This window comes from Gasterosteus aculeatus, chromosome 18 (assembly GCF_964276395.1).
Source record: "Gasterosteus aculeatus chromosome 18, fGasAcu3.hap1.1, whole genome shotgun sequence".
Classification (NCBI taxonomy): domain Eukaryota; kingdom Metazoa; phylum Chordata; class Actinopteri; order Perciformes; family Gasterosteidae; genus Gasterosteus; species Gasterosteus aculeatus.
The window spans coordinates 13647278-13666726 of NC_135706.1; the positions used below are offsets into that span (position 1 = coordinate 13647278).

The 19449-nt window shown below is 48.0% G+C and overlaps 1 protein-coding gene across 2 annotated transcripts in view; it reads right to left on the bottom strand.

The window, feature by feature from the left end:
• The window catches only part of galnt14 (UDP-N-acetyl-alpha-D-galactosamine:polypeptide N-acetylgalactosaminyltransferase 14 (GalNAc-T14)), a 70437-nt gene that overhangs the window by 5841 nt on the left and 45147 nt on the right, over positions 1 to 19449 (bottom strand). For both annotated transcript variants that reach the window (XM_078093449.1, XM_078093450.1), the window contains 10 exons: positions 15151 to 15218; positions 14496 to 14561; positions 11632 to 11753; positions 9538 to 9625; positions 8465 to 8549; positions 6829 to 6932; positions 5556 to 5682; positions 4309 to 4401; positions 2011 to 2094; positions 762 to 894 (listed from right to left, as the gene is read on the bottom strand). In XM_078093449.1, coding sequence (XP_077949575.1) covers positions 762 to 894; positions 2011 to 2094; positions 4309 to 4401; positions 5556 to 5682; positions 6829 to 6932; positions 8465 to 8549; positions 9538 to 9625; positions 11632 to 11753; positions 14496 to 14561; positions 15151 to 15218 — 970 coding nt within the window. The remainder of the gene's footprint in view (positions 1 to 761; positions 895 to 2010; positions 2095 to 4308; positions 4402 to 5555; positions 5683 to 6828; positions 6933 to 8464; positions 8550 to 9537; positions 9626 to 11631; positions 11754 to 14495; positions 14562 to 15150; positions 15219 to 19449) is intronic.

Consider the following 19449-nt stretch of genomic DNA (forward strand, 5'->3'; position numbering starts at 1 on the left):
GTGATGAATTACAAACTCGCCTCACTGCCGAGGGGACCTGCATCTTACCTGTAAAGCATGCGCGACCATCATACATCATTTTATTTGAGGGTTTTCATTTTCGTTTGAACGACGATGTAAATATTAAGACGTCTGTGGGCTGCGGATGGTTAATAGGATTACCGTCACCCCGTCACAGGCTTCTACTGTGAATCATTATTTAAATAGTGTTAAATAATGCTGTTGTTTGAGCATCTTCAAAAGCATTATTTAAAAAAGCTAATTCATGAAAATTGAATAATGAAAAAACACCTTTGTGTAACTCTGTATGCGTCAGTCTCTCTCTCTCCCCCCTCTCTCTCTCTCTCTCTCTCTCTCTCCCACCCTTGTAATGGGTGTGTGTGTGTTCTAATGCTGTGAGTTTTAATTGCAAAAAAATAACATTTAGGAGCTGAGAATTAGGAACATTTTCTATATCCATCACGGTAAATTATATTAATGTGAGTGTATGAAATGAGCTGTGAAAATAAAGAATATTACGAATATTTAAATATTTAATATTTAATTTAATTATTATACAAGCATTTTTATTCATTTCAAGTAATCTGAAAAAGCTGTAAAACGATTTACAATTTTCTCGTTTTTTTATTATTATTCTTTAGTAATAAATACTCACTATTTAAGAGAAGGCTGACGCTGCCTTTGAATTGAAATGGGGAGCAGCTCATCCCAGATTCATGCGTTCATCCCCCTCTACACGTTTTGTCCCGTGGTGGACTCACCTGGTTGGGGGCGGCGGCGGCGCAGGGGGCCAGCGTGAGGACGGGCAGCTCCTGTCCCTCCGGCCGGCGGGACTCCAGACAGTTCTGCCTCTGCCTGACGACCCCGGACTGAGAGTCAGAGTCGTCCGGCACTCTGAGGCGACAAAACGCACAATTAAACACGTTGATGCCGAAAATCGCAACAATCGCAGCTGGAAACCGAGAGAGAAAAGATCTTTTCGGTTCGTTCGAGTGACACTTTTATCTCCGAAACCACATTGACTCAAAGTGGAGCCACTGGGTTTGGAGGACGCGTCGTTTCAATGTGAAAGACGCACTAACCGCCTCGCTGAGATGAGACACGAGACCCCGATCACCTCCACCAGCGTCTCATCAACGGCATCCGGAGACCACAGGTGATGATGCTCCTTCGACGGACCCGCTCAAGGCCGCCTGCTCCAAACTCATTACTTCACAAAGTTTCTTCCCAATCTCCCTCTTTGATGAACTTTCTCAGTCGTCGGCCGCGCTATAAACTCGGGCTGAAGCCCTGCAGCATTAATTCAATCTGCTATCTCCTTCTGTTTTAATAACCCGTTAAAGGTTATTCCGCGTTTTTAAGGGTCGGGTCCGTCGTCCCCTGAGAGGCAGCCTGTTAATTCCATTCAGGGGGATTAACAGCAGCCTTGAGTGGATAAACGGGTATTTAAATGTATTTAAATGTGTGTGTGTATTGAAGTGTGTTGGGAAGATGGAGTGTTTAAGTGGTTAAATGAGAGCGTGTGTGTCTCAAAGATTTTAGTATTGGCATTTTTTGTTGGTGTAAAATGCATAAACAGTGTGAACACAAAGAATGACTGAGTGTTTTTGTGTGTTTGTGTGTCTGGGTGCGGACGTGACTGAGGGAGCTCAGCCAATCAGGACGAGGGGGAGACACCCAACGAGGTGCACAGAAAGAGAGAAAGAAAAATACTACTTTTGGCTATTTTTCCCGGAAAAAATATGTTCTTTCTGCCGAGCCAAGAAGAAGAAGAAGAATTCAGAACCAAACCGTTTGTATTGTCGCCTGCGCTCCCAAAATAAATAAACAGACACAAAAACAGAACACATTGCATCTTTAAAATGCCCCGAACGGGATTAAAGACTCCAGTCTGTCTGCGACGCTTCCCAGCAGAAGGACGGATAAGTTCATGCACAACAAAACACACACACACGCACACACACACACACACACACACACACACACACACACACACACACACACACTTACTTGAGCTCTGGGTAGACGTTGTCCAAGTACCACTTGAAGGATTTGCACTTGAGCTTCTTGCGGAGCTCCACTCTGCCTCGGATACTGGTAACACACAAACACACACACACAGTGAGGACGGGGTACAAAGGACACACACAGTGAGGATGGGGGACAAAGGACACACACAAACACACACAGTGAGGACGGGGGACAAAGGACACACACACAAACACACACACACACACAGTGAGGACGGGGGACAAAGGACACACACAAACACACACAGTGAGGACGGGGGACAAATGACACACACAGACACACACAGTGAGGATGGGGACAAAGGACACACACAAACACACACAGTGAGGACGGGGGACAAAGGACACACACAGACACACACAGTGAGGACGGGGGACAAAGGACACACACAAACACACACAGTGAGGACGGGGGACAAAGGACACACACAAACACACACAGTGAGGACGGGGGACAAAGGACACACACAGACACACACAGTGAGGACGGGGGACAAAGGACACACACAAACACACACAGTGAGGACGGGGGACAAAGGACACACACAAACACACACACACACACAGTGAGGACGGGGGACAAAGGACACACAAACACACACAGTGAGGACGGGGGACAGAGGACACACACAAACACACACAGTGAGGACGGGGGACAAAGGACACACAAACACACACACAGTGAGGACGGGGGTCAAAGGACACACACAGACACACACAGTGAGGACGGGGGACAAAGGACACACACAAACACACACAGTGAGGACGGGGGACAAAGGACACACACAAACACACAATGAGGACGGGGGACAAAGGACACACACAAACACACACAGTGAGGACGGGGGACAAAGGACACACAAACACACACAGTGAGGACGGGGGACAAAGGACACACACAAACACACACAGTGAGGACGGGGGACAAAGGACACACACAAACACACACACACACAGTGAGGACGGGGGACAAAGGACACACACAGACACACACAGTGAGGACGGGGGACAAAGGACACACACAAACACACACAGTGAGGACGGGGGACAAAGGACACACACAAACACACACACACACACACAGTGAGGACGGGGGACAAAGGACACACAAACACACACAGTGAGGACGGGGGACAGAGGACACACACAAACACACACAGTGAGGACGGGGGACAAAGGACACACAAACACACACACAGTGAGGACGGGGGTCAAAGGACACACACAGACACACACAGTGAGGACGGGGGACAAAGGACACACACAAACACACACAGTGAGGACGGGGGACAAAGGACACACACAAACACACAATGAGGACGGGGGACAAAGGACACACACAAACACACACAGTGAGGACGGGGGACAAAGGACACACAAACACACACAGTGAGGACGGGGGACAAAGGACACACACAAACACACACAGTGAGGACGGGGGACAAAGGACACACACAAACACACAGTGAGGACGGGGGACATAGGACACACACAAACACACAGTGAGGATGGGGGACAAAGGACACACACACAGTCAGATCTCCACTGTGGGACGCGGCCACAGCGTCTTCGGGCCGATAGTGGACACCTGCACGCGTTTAAATGTCAGCGCGTCGCTGCGTCTGGCTGATAAACGCTGACATTTCAGCGTCCTCCTGGACTCGTCTGCGTCCCGCTGCGTCTCTCGCGTTGATCAAATCGCTGGAACCGAACTCGAGTCCGATGTAAAACGTTTATTTTCGCGTCTGAAGAGCAACTTCTCCAGATGGAAAAGCTTCAGCTAAACTTCACCCACTGGGAGCTTGTTAAGTTATTGATGTTCTGGTTAAACGTCTCTTCTGTCCCGCTGGTGTCTCTGTAGTGTCTGTCCAACTTTGCCACTATTGCAAATCAATACCCGGCTTCCTCTGCGTCCCTCTTTGAGTCAAAGGAGGCTTCTGCTAAAGATGCTGCTTGGAGAACTAATTCCTCTTTAAGAGATTACATTTCTACAACTGGAGCCAATCTGCAGAGTTCTGAAACCTCTTTGCTGTTAGAATTTCAGTCTTTTTTTCTGGGATTTGATTGTTCAGAGAAAAAAACAGGGAAGTGAGAACGTTTTCATCTTTAACCAGCAGACGGTTTATTTCCTCTGTTGCTTTTCAAAGAAGAAGACGATGTTCTCTTCACAACCACGCCCACTAAATCACTGCTTACTGGAGGAAAGAGCCGTCGGCGAGCACAGGCTGGTGTGTGTGTGTGTGTGCGTGTGCGTGTGCGTGTGTGTGTGCGTCCTTACTCTCCGTAGGATTTGCCTCGTGCGGCCGGTCGAGCTGAGTAGTAGAAGAGACGGAAGTCGTCCATCCACACTTCGGCCGTGCGGCGCGTGTTCCTGTTTCCACGGACACACACAGCAGAGAATTAAGAGCACGTTCACGTCTGCAGCCGCGCGTCACACTGGGGAAACGTGGAGGAAGAGACACGTCTCGAGGGAGAAACGTCCCCTCTGGCTGTGGACACCCGCCATCGACCTGTTGTCTCCTCTCTCGTCCAGATCATCAGACCCGCGCTGCAGGTTCAGGTCTCGCTCAGCTCGCTGTGTCACACTGGGGGCGCTCCATCCTTTATCTGTGACCCCCCCTGTGTCTGTGTGTGTGTCTCTGTCCGTGTCTCTGTCTGTGTCTCTGCCCGTGTCTCTGTGTGCAGTAATCAGCTATTAGCCGAGTGTCTCTGAGCTGTGAACTACCTCATTGAGAGAACCCGTCATTAGAGGCTGTAATGACGGGGGAGGAAGGGAGCTGCATACAAACATAAACACGTGTCACACGCAGGCTTACAAATAAATACCAATCACACACACACACACACAGACAGACACACACACACACACACACAAAGGGACACACGCACACAGGGACACGGGAAACGGCGAAATCTGTCGCATTTTCTTCGACACTTGTTTTCTGTGATCTCTCTCCTTCTTCGTGATGTTGTTCACCACGTTTCCCAGAATGCAGCAGAAGTTTTAAAGGATATTTTCCGTCATATTTATCATGTATTTGTGCGTTTAGTGCGGAAGACACGTGGAGTAAACGATGGTCCATTTAGAGTCAAACTGACCATAAAGAAGAGGACGCTTTGGATCAAAATGCCAACAGATGACGTCCTCTTCTTATACACTATATATATGTGTATGTATATATAAGTATATATAAGTATATATACATATATAAGAGCGCCTCCAGTTTGTGTGTCTGCGTTTAGTCTTCTTAATACTGGATCCATCCACACTTAGTCTGAGCACATTAGTGCTGCTGATGGATTACAAACACCACGGCTTGCAGCGTTTCAAAAGGGCCGAGAACAAAGCTCACGCTAATAGGATGACATCGTGCTCGCGGCTCAAAGGCCGTAAATCCACTCTGACCGCGACGCGAGCGGCCGACCCCGAGGCTCAGAGCGCACGGCCAATCAGAGCGCACGGCCAATCAGAGCGCTGGAGCTTTGACCTACGGCACAATGTCTTGAGATGGCCACGCCCCTTACTTGATGTAGGTGTTGGCGTTGCCGTCGGGGAAGACGTACGGGTGTTTCTTCCTGAAGACGTGGCCCACTCTGCTGCAGGGGAGGATCTCCAGACTCCCCCCACACTGCCACACCCGGAAGGAGATCTCTGCAGGCACACAGGCACACGTGCTTAGTCCACCAAACGCCCCCGACACCATGTGGAGGCCGGATGAGCTCCGGCTGCGTAACGTTCCATCTCTCCGCTCTGCATCCTCTTTGTGCATTATGAGGCTTTTCTGTTGATGTTGGTCCCTGTGGAGGAGGAGGAGCAGGAGGAGCAGGAGGAGCTCTGACTGCAGTGAAGGTGGATCCGTCCACGTGGACGTGCGGTAGTCAACTGAACCAGTGTCTCCTCCACCCGCTCACAGCGAGCTAACGCTACGTGGAGGACGTTTCCCCAAAGAGCGAGACGCTGCCACACGCGAGACGCTGTGGCACGCGAGACGCTGCGGTTTAACTAAAGTTAAACCGCAACCGAGAAACAGAGAGAACAGACAATAGAGATGCAGAGAGGGAGAGAGGGAGAGGGGGAGAGAGGGAGAGGGAGAGGGGGAGAGAGGGAGTGAGAGGGGGAGAGAGAGAGGGAGTTTGATGAGACTGAGGAGAGATGGAAGTGGAGATGAAACACCAGAGAGTACAAAGGAGAACAAGAGAAGTCAGACAGATACGAGGTACTGACACAGAGCCTGAGAGACTGACAGCTACACCGCAGAGAGCAAATGAGAGAGCGTGCGTGTGTGTGTGTGTGTCTGTGTGTGTCTGTGTGTGTGTGTGTCTGTGCGTGTGTGTGCGTGCACGTCGGGAAGGGAGGAAAAACAGGCTAACAGTCTTTCATCAATCAGAGCAGCAGTTCAGCAATCAGCAAACTGACTGAAAGAGTCTGAGCGCACACACACACACACACACACACACACACACACACACACACACACACACACACACACACACAGACACACATACACACACTGAGGTGGCAGCAGCGGGAGATCCAGATGTTGCTGCTGGACTGATGTCAGACGTTAACGGCGCAGAATGAAAAGTTCACCTTCACTCAGCTGCTGTTAAAGACGCGATGTTAATATTTGCCGTTATAATTTCTACAGCTTGTGTGTCATAGTTTATTGTGTGGGGGAGTATTTGTAAAGTCCACCTCATGACAGCTGAGAATAATAGATTCTAACATTGACTCCATGATATGAAATGACACTTTATTTGTGTTGCAGACGCTCGTCATGTGGTCAGCAGGACTCACCGAAGTTCTCCCCGCCCCAGATGTCCATGGCCGTGTCGTATTTGCCCAGGTGATTGAACCAGGACCTGTCGATCACGAAGAGGCCGCCCGCGATGATGGGGGTCCTGTCAGAGAGTAAACAACAACAACAGAGACGACACGTCAGTGGTGGGTGAACAAATTACATTCAGTCACGCTTGTGCTTTAATTTCTCCAGATTCTAATCTAACTGAGAAGTAAAAAGGCTCATTCATCCTTTGTTGATCACACACACACACACACACACACACACACACACACACACACTCCTCACACTACAGAGGCTTAATCATTATCTGGACAATGTGCTGAGTGAATAGTTGAGGTCCAGCACGTGTCATCAAATTCCGTCTGTTAATCAACAATTATCCGCCTCAAAATAGCACTCTGTTTGTGTGTGTGTGTGTGTGTGTGTATGTGTTATTGTGTGTCTGTGTATGTGGGCGGAAGCACATAAAACCCTTTCCAAGCTCAGTTAGTCATTGTGTGTGTAGAGTTTGTGTGCATGTAAAACACTTTTATTTGTGTACAAGTGACAGAACTAAATAAACTAAACTAAATAAAAATAACTTGGCAAAAGGATCTCGAAAAGTATCTCTTTGCATATTTGTGTGTATCTTTGTGTGCTGTTGAAGTTTGGATCTTTGTGAGGTTGTCATATTAGGACTGAGGGGGATGAAGAAACATGGCATATTTCTTTGGTAGAGACCTGTCAATCAGCGTGTAGCCCCGCCCTAAAGCATCCCCTGCTTCATGGTCTGTTTGACTCTACATGGACCATAATTCACTAAATGAACATCATGCTGTATTGAAGAAGACATGAAACTAGAGACTGAGACCATAAACTCATGTTTACAATGTTTACTGAGGGAATAAATCGAGTCGTTTTTTCATAGACGTCTATGGGAGCAGAGGAGTCGCCCCCTGCTGGTCACTACACAGAATGCAGGTTTTGCTTCACGGAACCGAAGGAAGCCTCCGGCCAAACAGAAGCACTTTTAGTGCTCGACGTTGCCGAATGGCCTCCACATCAATGCTGCTGCCTGCAGCACGGAGTTAACACACAACAACCGGATAAAACACGTCTGCTCGGTTTATTGGCTCCGCGTCGCGCTGCCTCACCAGTACGGGGAGAGTCGATGAGACTAACACGGACCGGGTGACTCAGTGCAGCCCCCCCAGGTAGACGATGTGCAGACAGGAGCAGCACACACACGTCGAAGTAGAGACAGACCATCCGAACACACACACACACAATCTGTGGGTGTTTAAAACCCAGCTTAAAGTCAGACACTCACTAGTTGGCACAGCAGTAAATCTGGCTTCCTGCCACAGACCTGACTTATGGAGGAGGAAGAGTGCCAGAGCTTATTATTCATAACTGTGTGTTTGTTTAGAGCCGCTCTGCCTTCGCGCCCAGCAGGGGGCGCCGCAGCAGCAGCGGGGCGACGCGATGAAGCGGCAGCGACGCATTGTTTGAGGACGAGCCACCAAACCGCATCTCAAAGATCATATATGCATCGCTGTTAGTGCATCGCACACGCAAACATTACATTGCACTGTGTGTGTGTGCGTGCGTGCGTGCGTGCGTGTGTGTGTGTGTGTGTCAGCGGGTCACTTGATTGGCTGGGTCGGGTCGGCCCGGCGAGCTCTCTGCTCTGCAGACAGCTGCTCCCACTTGAAATGGAGACTCCAATCAAAACCTGAAGGAGAAAGGTACGAAAACACAAACATCGCGGGTAAATAAGACATGAGACGGATTTGTAGGTGAACAGATCGATTTTGTAATCCCGTTAAAATAATTTTCATTATATTCATTTATTTTTTTTAAATGTGAAGCTCTAAGCGCTGTGAATAAACTTAAACACAGGAAACTGACAGCGTGTTCTCATAACCGGCCTACAGTGTGTTTAAAACAATAAACTACGGACGTAGCTTTTAAGTTTACTCGGTTCTGTCATCACAAATACTTTGAAGAATAAAAGCTATAAATTCAGACCAATGACTGACAGACGTGTATTTATTGTTACATTTTGAATGATCTTCTGTCTGTTTCGGTGTGTGTGGACGTACAAGAAGGCAAACACGTGTGTGTGTGTGTGTGTGTGTGTGTGTGAGAGCGGTGGGCAGCACCATTATGGGCGTTGATTGGCGGCTCGCTGTTACCAGGAGGAGAAGATTGGACTAAGACGGACTAATGGAGGAGAAAAGGCAGCAGGAGGCTCTCAGGGAGAGAAGTGAGCGGCGGCACCGATGTGTGTCGTCCGGCCTTCGGCTCCTCTGTGACGGTGTGAGACGCGTGGAGCTTAAAAACGGGAAGAAGGTCGTCCTCAGACGGACGCGCTGCGTCACCCGTGATTCATCCACCAGTTTACCGCCCCGATAATGGTCCTCCGCCCAGCGGGAGAAAGAGGCCCTAAAGAGGCCTCCTCCATCCGAGACACGCTGCCCTACGTAGCCACTCAGCACCAGTTGCGACGCGTCTTTATTGCTTGGTATTTTTCAAAATAAACTTCTGCCTTGACGGGGAAGCACTTAATACGTAAGGCACTGCATTCAGATGCCAAACGCTTGGCTGTATGCGTACGATTCACTTGCTGGTCTGCTCATCTCTTAAGCTGCGTGGTGGGAGGAGCCTCCTGCACCACCCGTTTATTCCCCTGCAGCGTAGATGCGGGAGCTTCCACGTACCTCCTCGGAGATCGGCGGAAGCCGCCACGTAGGCGAACGTGTCCATGTTGATGATGTCGATGACGGGGCTGACCACACAGGTCGGGTCCTGCACACAGACCCCCCCCAAAACACACACGCGTTACACAACTTACACATCAATGACAAACACATTGTAGCTCAGAGAGTGACGGAAAGTGAAAAGAACTGGAGACACGTGGACTGTGAAGGTGGACGTGTTATTGCGTGCAGACCATCAAATTCCAAAGCAATTAATTACTTTTTCAGTGTGTGTGTGTGTGTGTGCGTGAGTGTGTAAAACATTTCCAAGGTCCTTTTTCAATATTGTGGCACATTAAAGGAATTTGAGTGGTTCAGCAGCATCACGCCTGCAGCACGGCGAGGAGGGAGTGACCTCTGCCTCCAGTTCAGCTCTGTTTATTCACTTCACCGCCGTTAATGGCCGGCTGTCGAGACATGTGAAAAAAAGACACGCTGAGTGAAAGGAGTCTTCGTCAGGACGGAACAAAAGGAAAGCCACGCGGTGAATGCAGAGCGGGCCGATGGAGGCACAACAGCACGGCGGCACAACAGCACGGCGGCGAAATTGGTCGTTTCATCTTGTCGTTGTTTGGATTTGTAGTGAAAACATTTGAAAACTGACCTCACTACACTTCCTACATCATCATCATCCTCATCATCATCATATCTGCTGCATTCTTTACTGAATATTATCTCCCATTAATAATAATTCAGCAGGTACAAACTTCCACTTTCTGTACCAGGACATCAGTAGACGCGTTGTGTCCTTGTTGTCTCCTTGTTGTCTCCTGGGTGAAAGTGCCGTGTTTGTTTGGGTCTCTTAGGGGACGTCTGTGCTTTATTGAGACGCTTTAAATGTTTAATGAGCTGGTTAAAGCTCAGAAAGGTTGAATTAATCCTCCAGCAGAGGATAATTAAATTGATTCTGTTGAAATGCGGCTTAGAATATAGACGATAAAGTGTAATGGATGAAAAAAAAGGCAAAGTTCCTTCGCTCTCTATAGAGAACACGGCTTCACGGTGGTCATGTGATCACCTGGATCAATACCTCATTTAAATCTAAATATATGACTATGAAGTGACTGTTCAGACAGTGATGGATGACTCTGCTGCACACGCACACACACGCACACACGCACACGCACACACACGCTGTGATGATGTTGGTACAGCAGCAGGATCTGATCGGGCTCTGTGGTTTACTTATTGATCGCTGCTCTACGGATGGAGATCAAAGGTCTTTAATATCAGCAGCAGTCGAATAAGTTCACTCTGCATTAGAGATTCAGTTATTGGTGAAGTTAATTTATGGGAGAAAGGAGAAGAGGAACCAAAAAGCAGAGAAGAAAGAAAAAGTCGGTGCAGAGGAGGTGAAGAAGAAGAGAGGAGGCAAAGGACTGGAATGAGGAGTGAGGACACGAGGTGTGAGAAGCCACACAGGTTATGAGAGGACAGGAGGACGTTTAAGGAGAGAGGGAGGAAGACGAGGAGACAAAGGCCTCCCTTTGTCTCCTCGTCTTCCTCCCTCTGACATACAATGTGAAGCGATGTGAAGAAATGAGGTGTGAGGGTATAGGGAATGAAGACTAGGCAGGAAGGAGAAGTGGATGAGAAAAGGACATGTGAAGTGAAGGAGGAGGAGAGGGAAAGGTCGGGGGAGAAATGATAGTGAGAGGGCAGGAGGAAATAAGAGGGGAGGGATGAGGAAAGGAGAAGAAGAAGAAGGAGGAAGGATGAGTTGAAGGGCAGAAAGGAAGAGAGGGGAGGAAAGGACACACAGGCGGTAAGAAAAAAACACACAACACCTTCAGAATGAGGAAGCGAGATTACAAGGTGACAGGAGGCAAGACGAGGAGAAGAGGAAGAGGAGGGACACAGAGAGAGAGAGTGGGGGGAGGAAGAGGGTGGGAGTCATGGTGAAGAAGAGAGTGCAGCACTTATTTCTTAATGAGAGGCAATCAGACCGAAAGCTATTTACTCCCACGGCGTGTTCTCACCCCGGACCCCTGGAATCATCACACACACACGCACACACACACACAGACACACACGGTGTGTGTGGGGGGGGTCTACCTGTTTGATCCTCTGCAGCAGGGGGGGCAGCCAGTCCTTGTTGACCTCGCAGTGGCTGTCCAGGAAGGTGAGGACGGCGGCCCTGGCGGCATCGGCGCCGCGGACTCTGGAGCGGATCAGACCTGACGCACAAGCGGAGAGCTTCATTCACGTCGCCATGACGACCAGACGACAACTTACGGATGCAGCAGCAGCGCGTGTCTTCGTTTTGACCTTATTCCTTCTTTCTTTATTTTCAGTGTCATTAGAAATCTATTGTTGGTGAAAAATTAAGCTAATTGTCGTATTAAACTGAAATAAAAGTCTTTTATTATTATCAAAACACTGAGGTGACTCATGTTGGTACTTATTTTATTATTATTGTTTTATTTCCCATGAATATAAACATATTACTTCTCACTCTTTATATTTTCTCTCATTTCATCAATTTCTTTTCTCCATTATTCAATTATGTCCCGATTGATTCCATAATAAATGTCATTCTTTTTTATGTACTGTGTAAAGATGCACCACATTTTATGTTGTCATTATTCATTTTGATAAGTGAGTAGTAAATGTTACTTCACTGGCGGTTTTATGGCGGATGATTACAGTCGCGGGTTTGAATCCCGTGTCCGACAACCAGCTGACATCGTTAGTGCCTTGCTCAACTGCCCCCCCCCCCCCCTCCCCCCTCCCCTCTCCCACCTCGCTCTCAGTCAGTGAAAGGGGAAATCAATGGTGGGCTCTTAGAGGCCTGTCGGACATGGACACAAGCTTTTAACAGGCCCCTCACACTGTGCATGTGTGTGTCCGCTGTGTGTGGCTGTCTAGTGTGTGTGTGTGTGTGTGTGTGTGTGTGTGTGTGTAAATGAGCCTGTTAGGGAGGCCTCCCTGATGCTTCTCCTCTATTTGGACTAAATGGTCTAATCGATACTCGCTGACATGGAGACGTACTCTGTGTGTGTGTTCTCTTTGAATAACTGTGTACCAGGCTGACATTGTGTGTGCGTTAGCGTGACTTTGTACTTGGGTCCATTGTGTGTGTGTGTGTGTGTGTGTGTGTGTGTGTGTGTGTGTGTGTCGGTGACATTGTACAAAGGGCCGTGAGGTTTCACGCTGCGCTGTTAGGCCGAGGCTCAGCCAATTAAAAATCCCATTTCATCCTCAATAAGGCTTTGTTTTCTGGATGGATGGACACACACACACACACACATACACACACACACACACTGCAGCCACGAGCAAGCGTGCACACACACACACACACACACACACACACACACACACACACACACTGCAGCCACGAGCAAGCGTGCACAGACACACACACACACACACGCACACACACACACACCTATAGAGTGCAGGACAGCCTGACTTTGTACAGAGGAGAGAGTTCATATAACTGATAACTCTCACATCTCTGTCTCCGCCCATCACAGCTGTGTGTGTGTGTGTGTGTGTGTGTGTGTGTGTGTGTGTGTCTGTGTGTGTGATAACTGTGTGCTAATTATGGACTGTATGTAAGAAGCTGACGTGCTCACGATAAATACAACTAAGCATCAGTTTGTGCTGTTTTGGAGACGTGATGTGGAGACGCTGTATGACCTGTCAATCAGCGTGTAGCCCCGCCCCAAAGCGTCCCCTGCTTTATGGCCTGTTTGACTCTAAGTTCCCATTCCTTCAAAGGGTTGTGATGGTCCGTTTATCACTGCGCCCCGGACACAAATACTGTAGATGCATTCAAATCCTGCACAGCCGGAAGGAGCCTCCCCTTAGGTGAGGCTGCGCGTGACGCCAGTGTGGCCCTTTAAGGGGCCTCACAAGTACAGTAAGTGTGCACTTAAGTGTGCACTTAAGTGTGCGCGTGTGAGAAGACGTACAGCATGAGCCTGCAGAGTTTTTATGGGCATTAAAAAGACAATCAACTCAGACGGCCTGAAGCAATAAACTATTAACCACCCGAACTGACGAACCCCGCCTGTGTGTGTGCGTGTGTGTGTGTGTGTGTGTGCGTGTGTGTGCGCTCAGCAGCACCGCGCTGTAATGAAATCCTTCAGCATGTAGGACAAGTGCTCCTGTTAGAAAAGAGAACGACGGCGGCGAATTGAACGACCATGAAACTAAAAAAAAAGGAGAAGAAGTATATAAAGTGTGAGAAGGAAAGAACACAAAAGAACACAAAGTCCATGTTATAATGATAATAATGATCACAATAACCAGCCAATGAATGATGTAAATACAACGACCAGTCGTTAATTTACACATAAAAACGGATCTGTTTATCTGTGTTTCTGCTTGTAAATGATTCCAGTTATTAACTACTGATGTTTCTATTCAGAGACCAATAATAACAACGTAAAGTCTGGTTACATGAAGTTAATCTGCACCTCCCGGCCAATCACATCGCAGTATCCCGCTGTGAAGACTTCCCGCACAAATCAAGTTTATATTTATTGTTCCCAGCAGAGGAATCCGACGCGCATAGCGAGTAGAACAACGCAGAAAGATGCCGTCAGCGACGCTTCGGCTCAATAAATCACGGGATTCACGCGCGGGTTCACGTGCAGCAGCCTGGAGTTCACACGCTATGAAGCATGTTATTATGTTATATTTGGGCCGAGGGACACTCGGCTTCTGGGGCGACAACATTGTTTTTCACTCACACGTCAATTTGGGGATTTTAGGCCTTTTTCCACCACGTTTTCGTTCAGATTAGAGGAAAGAAAACTGCTCAAAACGCACAAAAAGCAGCTTCGACCGTCCTGCTAAATTAAACCAAAAGTTGCCTTTGTGTTGTTCCTCTTTGTTCCCTTCAGTGTGCATGTGTGTGTCTGTGTGTGTGTGTTGCCGTGTTTTGAAACAGACACACGTAAACGCACCTTCTCTCTTGGTGTTTCGGAGACATTTCACTTTGGGCAGTTTGGTAAGAAGCCGACAGTCGCTTTCTGAAAAACAAAAGAGTGTTGTGATGAAGACTGTTGTGATGAAGAGCATGGTGACGACAGCGGGATTCAAAACGTCCCGTGAAGGCCAAGAGTCGAAGGCGAAAATCAGGGCCGACTCGTGCGCGGAGGCGGAGCCGGGCGCCGCTGCGTGGGAGGAGATGGAGCTCGTTAGCGTCTCCACGTCTCCGGTTGTTCCTCAATCCCACCGTCTGTGTTCATTCGTGCCTTCAGTTTAAATCGGATTTCACTTTCAAATCTACATCGACACGGTTTCTCCTCCTCGCCGTGTGTGTCGTTGGATTTGTGACTCGTGGAGAGCAAACAGCCGACACGTCGTTCCGCTCAGAGGAGAATTCATTTCTCTTATTTCGGAGCTTTGTCGGGTTGTGGAGGAGCTCCGGGCTTTGTTCTCACTTCAGAACCTCGTTGTGTCCCACTAAGTACACACACCTTCTACTCTGCACAGTCCTCCAAAAACATCTGGCCTGCTTCCAGGGGTGGAATCTGACCCACAACGAGGCCTCTCCTGACCTGGACCCCGTGTGTGTGTGTGTGTGCGTGTGTGTGTGTGTGTGTCTGTGTGCGTCACCGTCGTCGCTGAAGTCGTCCACCAGGAGGATCTCGTGGATGAGATGAACTGGAGTCCGGTTCAAGACGCTGGAGAGACAAAAGGAAATACAACTTTCAATTGTGCGTAATCACGCGGAAAAAAGGGAGGTAATATACGGGAAGTAAATGCCAGACTGCACACACACACACACACACACACACAGACGCAGACGCACACAGACACGCACTCATTACGTACGCACCGCACTGCGTATAACACAACACTGTGAAATGTCAGCCAGAATCGCTGCTCTGAAATGTACGACGTGTCGCCTCCGAGAACTGTTTCATTAAAGAGGAAGATTGAAACATAAAAAATTCATAACTTTTTACTTGGAAGAAAATAAGAAGACGGGAGTGTGTGTGTGTGTGTGTCTGTGGGGACGGGGGAGGGGGGGGGGGGTTCTGCTCTGTTTTAGGAGGGGAGGGAGGGGGTAAGGAAGGAGGAATGAAGTCTTCAGGATGTGTCCTTTTTCCATTCACCTTTCTTGCTCTTGATTAACGAGCGTTGCCTCCGGAGAAGAAAGAAACTTAAATGTGAAAAAACGAAATATAAAAACCACAACCGAGAGGGAAGGTGTGAGGAGGTCAAAGGGGCGAGAAGGAAGGAGGAGCAAAGGGAGCGTGAACGGATTGGGTGGGGGGGGGGGGCCGACCTTTGGCTGATAGAGATGAATCAGGAGGCGCGATGGAGGAGGGCGGGAGGGAGGGATAGAGACGGAGGAGAGGGGGGGAGAGGGACGGCGGGCTAAGGGAGACAAATAACCCCGATAGTAACTCTCTCTCTATCAGGGGAGGTGATGTGGATTGATGGAGGAGGAGGAGGAAGAGGAGGAGGAGGAGGAGGAGGAATGGTGCGATGCGAGCAAAACATGGAGGACAATAATCAGTGTATCTATCCATAACTATCCTTCATCATTCTATCAGTGTCTCATACCTGTCTGTCCTCAGCTCAGGGACAGACAGGTAGACCCCCCCGCACCCCATGTAGCCGTGTCTTGTTGTATTAGCTTACAGATGACAGGTTGTGTGTCTGTAAGAGAGCACCGAGTGTCTCACACCAATAAGACGTCTCCACGCGTCTCCGTCTCACGGCTGCAATAAGTTGCTGAAAAGTGGACTTTGTCTCTTTGTCCTGTTTGTTAGTGAACGATGTTCGGTCCTCTGAGCACATGAACACGCATGTGATTCATGCGTGTAGATTAGTGCGTCACACACACACACAGGTGACGTCGGAGACATCGGACGTCCAGCTGAGCTCCGACGGGTGACGGTCTTCTCTCTTGAGCGCCGTTTGTTTTTCCGTCCTCCTTCCTCGGTTGTCTTAAACTCATCCGTTCATCTGCTGCGAGCGTCTCGCGCTCCGCCGGCTCCTCGTCTCTTTCTGTTTGTTCCTGTTTGTTTTTGCTTGTAAATCAGGTTGTTGTTCACTGAGGAGTGGAATTAGTTCCTCCTGTTGATGACGCCGCTGCTTCTCTTTGGTGTTCATCCGCTCTGTTTCCCCCCCGTCCCCCGTCCCCCGTCTCAGCCAGCTCCTCCACCTCGCTGAGGTAATTCATCACTCCCTTCTCTCCACCTCTGCATCCACCCTCCTCTCCTCCGCATCGTGCCCACGTCTTCATCAGGACCTCCTGACGGCAGCGGAGCTGTAGAATAAACGCACACTGTGAAAGAATCCTGATTGTTACTCGGGGTGATTAACAATCAGGCCGTTTAAAAACTGCGTAGCGAAGGAGATTATCGGCCTCTTCTCTCCCTCTGCGGGTTAAATCTGTCGTGCGGTGACAGAAGACCTCCTGCAGCAGATCTACAGAGTCCTGATTCAGCCGCTCGATGCGCCGCGTCTGCAGTAAACACTGCGTCCTCGGCGCCATCGGGAGGACACGCGACGGGTGGGTTAGGGTTAGATGACGGGTGGGTTCGGGCCCCAAGGGCCTCAAATGACCAAAGATGACAGCATGAATGATATGATATCATTGTTATTACAGCACAGCGTCGTGATGAAGAAAACCTGTTGTCTCTAACTGAGGTGACCCCAGTCTGAGGTCACATGACGGCGATGAATCCACCCGACGACCTGATGAGGCCTGATGAGCGACCTGCCGAATCATGAGGGGCGGAGCTGATCCAGAGCTCCACCCACACACAATAAAACAACCGCTGGGTTACTATTGCACCAACCCAGCAGTAGCTAATTTGACCCAGCACGATGGGTTGGTCATTTTAACCCAACAGATGAGTTAAATATTCTACCCAAATACTGGCTCAAATTAACTACAATTCTGGGTTCATTCAACTACACGCTATTTGTTGTCTATAAAACTGTTCAACTACAAACCTGTAACAAAATACATGCTAGATTTGATCATGCAAAGCACATATCACAATTAACACTTGACAATATTGGAATTCTAAAATTAATATATCATAAAATATCCACAATATAAAATGAATTGTAAGTTTAAATCACTATCAACAAAATGGGGCTGCAACTAATGATTATTTCCATTATCGATTAATCTGTCAATTATGTAAATGATTAATCAATTAGTTGTTGTGTATAAAATGTCAAAAAATGTTGAAAAACTACAAGATGACATCCTCAAATCTCTTGTTGTGTCCACAAAGAGACACTCAGTTTATTGTCGTAAAAAAACAAGTCTGAGCTATAACTCACCAGTTTAACAACTAACAGGTGTTCATTTTTACTAACCAGCTGCCCTTGAGGCTCTAGCAAGTAATCGACTTTGGAGGAACTTGACTAACCTGGACCCCCCTCCTGGCATTTTATAAACAACAGTCTGCAGGAATTCCCACACATGTTCACATTGCTTCGGGTATTTGATATCCAACACAAAGAATGCCTTGAAGCAGACGTCGATTGCCTGAAGCGGTGTGTCGTGTACCAGAGCCTGTCCAGCAATGATGGCGAAGGCCTGGGATGCTTGATGTTTGTCGATGTTTGTCGTTTCCCAGTGTCAGGACATACGAGTGAGTCTGGATGCCTTGGCCTCATGTAGGTACTCGACCATGTTCGTTCCAGGCTAAAAAATAAGATAAAATAACATGGAGCTGTATTACTTGTGCAGTTTAAAAAAGGTATAAACTATTCAACTGAACAATTTTTGTATTTTTCATTTTGTATTACAGGCTTATTGATCACTAGATAGCAATGACTTGGAATGAAGTCCTTTGTTATTTTGTGTCTGATCTCCCGTTAAACAATATGGGGAAAAAACAGTGGTGTGGTGTAGTTTCTGACTGTGAAACCTGTAGCTTGGTGAACACAGGTGTGTCTGATTGTGTGGATGTTAAATAAATAAAAAAATGTTTTCGGGTGATTTAATGGTGTTAAACTAAAATTGACTTCTTACTGTTTAAAAATTGATTATAAAAGTTCTCTTTGCCTTTTAACAATGTCCGGTAAAGCACGCTAACATCAGTGAATTAAGTTAATAGTCATGAGCTATAATTGGAAAATGGGTTGTCATGATTTACTCAGTTACTTGAGAAATTATTTATGAGCGGAAAATCACAAATTTCCACAAGTCTATCGTTTAACGTTAGCTATTTTAAGCTAACTAACATTAGCTTACTACTAATAGCCAAACTTGGCCATAAACAAATAAACAATAGCTTTTTAAGTCACTTTAAACTACTGAGGCAATGTATACTATGTGTAGGATTATCAAGTTTCCTATTCAGGATTTAATTTAAAAAACATTTTAATGAATACAAGCAGGATGAAACGTTCTTACCGTGGCAGCTCCTGATCCAAAATGGAGTGTTCTTGTGTCACTGTAGGGTCAGACGTTGGTGGCTGTGTGGGGTTACCTACGCGCTTTTGCAGGGTTTTTTGCAGACTTAGAGTTCGAAACAACCCAGCTGCTGGGTCAACCGATGTATGTTGGGTCGATGAATTCTGACTCAACCCCCTATAAATAACCCATAATGAGTAGAACATGTCATAACTCAGCATTTGAGCAGGTTTTTGGTGTGCATGAAGCTCCTGTGGCTCCTTATTGAAGCCGCCGCAGCTCAGGAGGCGGATTTACACGCACACACACACATGCAGATCCACAGACGCACACACACACACAGACACACACAGACGAAAAAGATCCATTCAAACCGAACATGTCATCAAAGGCGGCACATCTTCTCCCTCGCTCTTCGCCTGCTTATCTCCGCCCAGCGGAGGCGGAGAAGATGGGATCAATGTTCCGATCGGAGGCTGATTGGATATCGACGAGCTCACAAAACGTCTCTTTGATCACGA